Source organism: Primulina tabacum, chromosome 5 (assembly GCF_025594145.1).
Source record: "Primulina tabacum isolate GXHZ01 chromosome 5, ASM2559414v2, whole genome shotgun sequence".
In the NCBI taxonomy this organism is placed as follows: Eukaryota; Viridiplantae; Streptophyta; class Magnoliopsida; order Lamiales; family Gesneriaceae; genus Primulina; species Primulina tabacum.
The window spans coordinates 6,190,322-6,192,714 of record NC_134554.1 but is presented as its reverse complement, the minus strand read 5'-3'; the positions used below and the strand labels follow the sequence as shown (position 1 = coordinate 6,192,714).

Genomic DNA, 2,393 nt, shown 5'->3' with positions numbered 1-2,393 from the left:
GCAGTGATAATGCTCTCACTCAGTCTCAAGCTCAAGAATCTTGATGTGATTTCATCGACTCTCCTTGAACCAGCTGAACTTAACTTGTCGAAACCCTATGTCATGTACTGCATTATATTCTAAGAAAATGTAAAAGCGCAGGAAACATAAGCGCGTTGAACTATCTTGTCTCAAAATTAATCATGAGCAATTCTCGTAGTGAGGAAAATATGGGAGCTAGCTAGTTCACTCATTAGTTATATGCATGATTCGAGTACGAGGATTAATAAAATCTGAAGAACAGAAACCTCATGCGAATTTAAAAATATTTACTTTCATGCACGCCTGTTTATAATACGATCATTTTTCCATGGAATCCTGACATTTACAGACGATATTTTTTAAATTTCCTAAAAAAAATTGTATTGTTAATTGAATTTATATCATTTTTTTTTAATCTCTTTGACATGGCCCATAGATAAATGAAATCCTTGCTGGTGAATTAACAAAAAATCCTAACGACTATATTATTTAAAATTCCACTGCATTAATTTTCTCTACCACACATTAGTTAACCTTGACTTTCAGGAGATTCTTGAATTTTCAAGATATGTTTAGTCTGTATATAAATTATATATATCTAAGCTAAATGGGAATTACCCCTCCATTTTCGCCTTATTGAAATTGAGATATTTATATTTCAAGAACTGTTTGAGATTTCAAAAGTAAGTAGGAATCTTAACGTGCTAAGTGGGGGTTGTGTTGAATTGTTCATAGAAAAAAATACTTTATCTTATTCTAGAACTTTATTTTGGCATTTAATAATTAAGGCATCACTTTGACATCAACTTCCATATAATTAAATTTTTTTGTTCAATAGAGCTCAACCCTTTGAATCCAAACACATCACCATAATAATTGATGCAATACATAAGAAAGTTGGAAAAAACTCGTGTGAGACGGTCTCACGGGTCGTATGTTGTGAAACGGATCTCTTATTTGGGTTATCCATGAAAAAATATTACTTTTTATGCTAAGAGTATTACTTTTTATTGTGAATATCGTAGTCCAATAATTATATGTCAAATTGGTTGCATACTATATAATTAATGTCTCTCCAAATTTTTATTTGTACAATTTTCTTTTTTGCCCTAAATTGTTTAAAAGTTACCAAATTTTTTTACTGCTGTTTATTCTCCTTTAGTAATCTAAAATAGAAGTGATCATGAGCACCAAAAATCCGTAACATATTTTCATCGAAAACAAGATCGGAGAAATTAAGGAGTACATCGAACATGAAATCTGAAAATAAGGTGGCGCAGTCATATACCAATCTTTAAGTTCAATTTACATAAATTTGATACATTCATCTTTCTCGAAGATACAAAAATAGTGATTACAACAACCTAACAACTTTACAGGTGAAGAACATCTAATTTTTTCCTACCCACAAGCTAAGGGATATATATCGAAAAAATAATATTACATCGGCCAAGCAATATCTAAATAAAACTCACGATCACCATCTCTTATCAATCAGCGAGCGTCTGATACAAATTAATGATTACTTAGTATTTGCAGGTAATGATTGAAAATAGGGACTCAAAAACTTCTTCTTGGCAAGGAATAGTGAGCCCCATATGATGATCAAAGCCAAATTCATCTTCTGCACTTTGCAGCAGCATTTGGAACTCAGGCCTGTTCAGGAATGAAATTGGGACAATGTATCTGCATCTGTTATCCCCTACGTATACCGCAAAATGCCCTTTTGGCACGTCCAGCGGCGGCCTTACTTCGTTTTCATTCTTCGTTTTCTTCGAGTACTTCTGCAGAATCTTCTTGATTGCTGTTTTGTTCGGTTTTCTGATTGCCATTCGAATTGTTTTATGAGTGAAAAAAACTTCAAGATGATATATGATCGAACAAAATCTGGCCCGTGTATCTTTTTTTAACTTGAAATGTAGAGTAGTATTGACTACATATGGCGCGTTGCTAACTTGGCTTGGGATATATAGAATACTGAAACTGCTATGGTACTATATATAGAAGTGGGGATATTTCAAACCGTGGAGAAAATTATGTGAATTAGAATTTATCTATTTATTTATTATTTTAAAAGCGCGCGTGATTTGAAAAGAAAACACATAACGATAAGGTTATGTGGGTTCGGGGGAAAACAGAATGTCACGTGATTTTGGGCACCGTTTGCTGTTGCATTTCATCGACACGATATGGACACTTGTGAACTTAAATTTATCTTTAAATATAAATTTTATGTTTTATTTTAAAGAAATTTAGAACCATAATACTAATGCATATTAAAAAAAACATGATATTATTTTTAAGTATGAACAAGCTTTGTCACTTGAATTCCTAGCTCCCAAATCTTCTAATGTGTTTTAAATCATAAATTT

At 32.1% G+C, this 2,393-nt stretch overlaps 1 protein-coding gene across 1 annotated transcript; it reads right to left on the bottom strand.

Annotated features, from left to right (window-relative positions):
- Positions 1-1,308: 1,308 nt before the first annotated feature.
- LOC142544658 (protein SMALL AUXIN UP-REGULATED RNA 51-like) lies at positions 1,309-1,965 on the bottom strand. The gene has a single exon (XM_075651690.1). It carries the CDS (start codon positions 1,851-1,853, stop codon positions 1,548-1,550), a length of 306 nt encoding a protein of 101 aa, XP_075507805.1. The 5' UTR covers positions 1,854-1,965; the 3' UTR covers positions 1,309-1,547.
- Positions 1,966-2,393: the final 428 nt, after the last annotated feature.

What these genes read in the sequence shown, in the direction of transcription:
- LOC142544658 (XM_075651690.1), bottom strand. Translation starts at nt 1,853, where the DNA reads ATGGCAATCAGAAAACCGAACAAAACAGCAATCAAGAAGATTCTGCAG.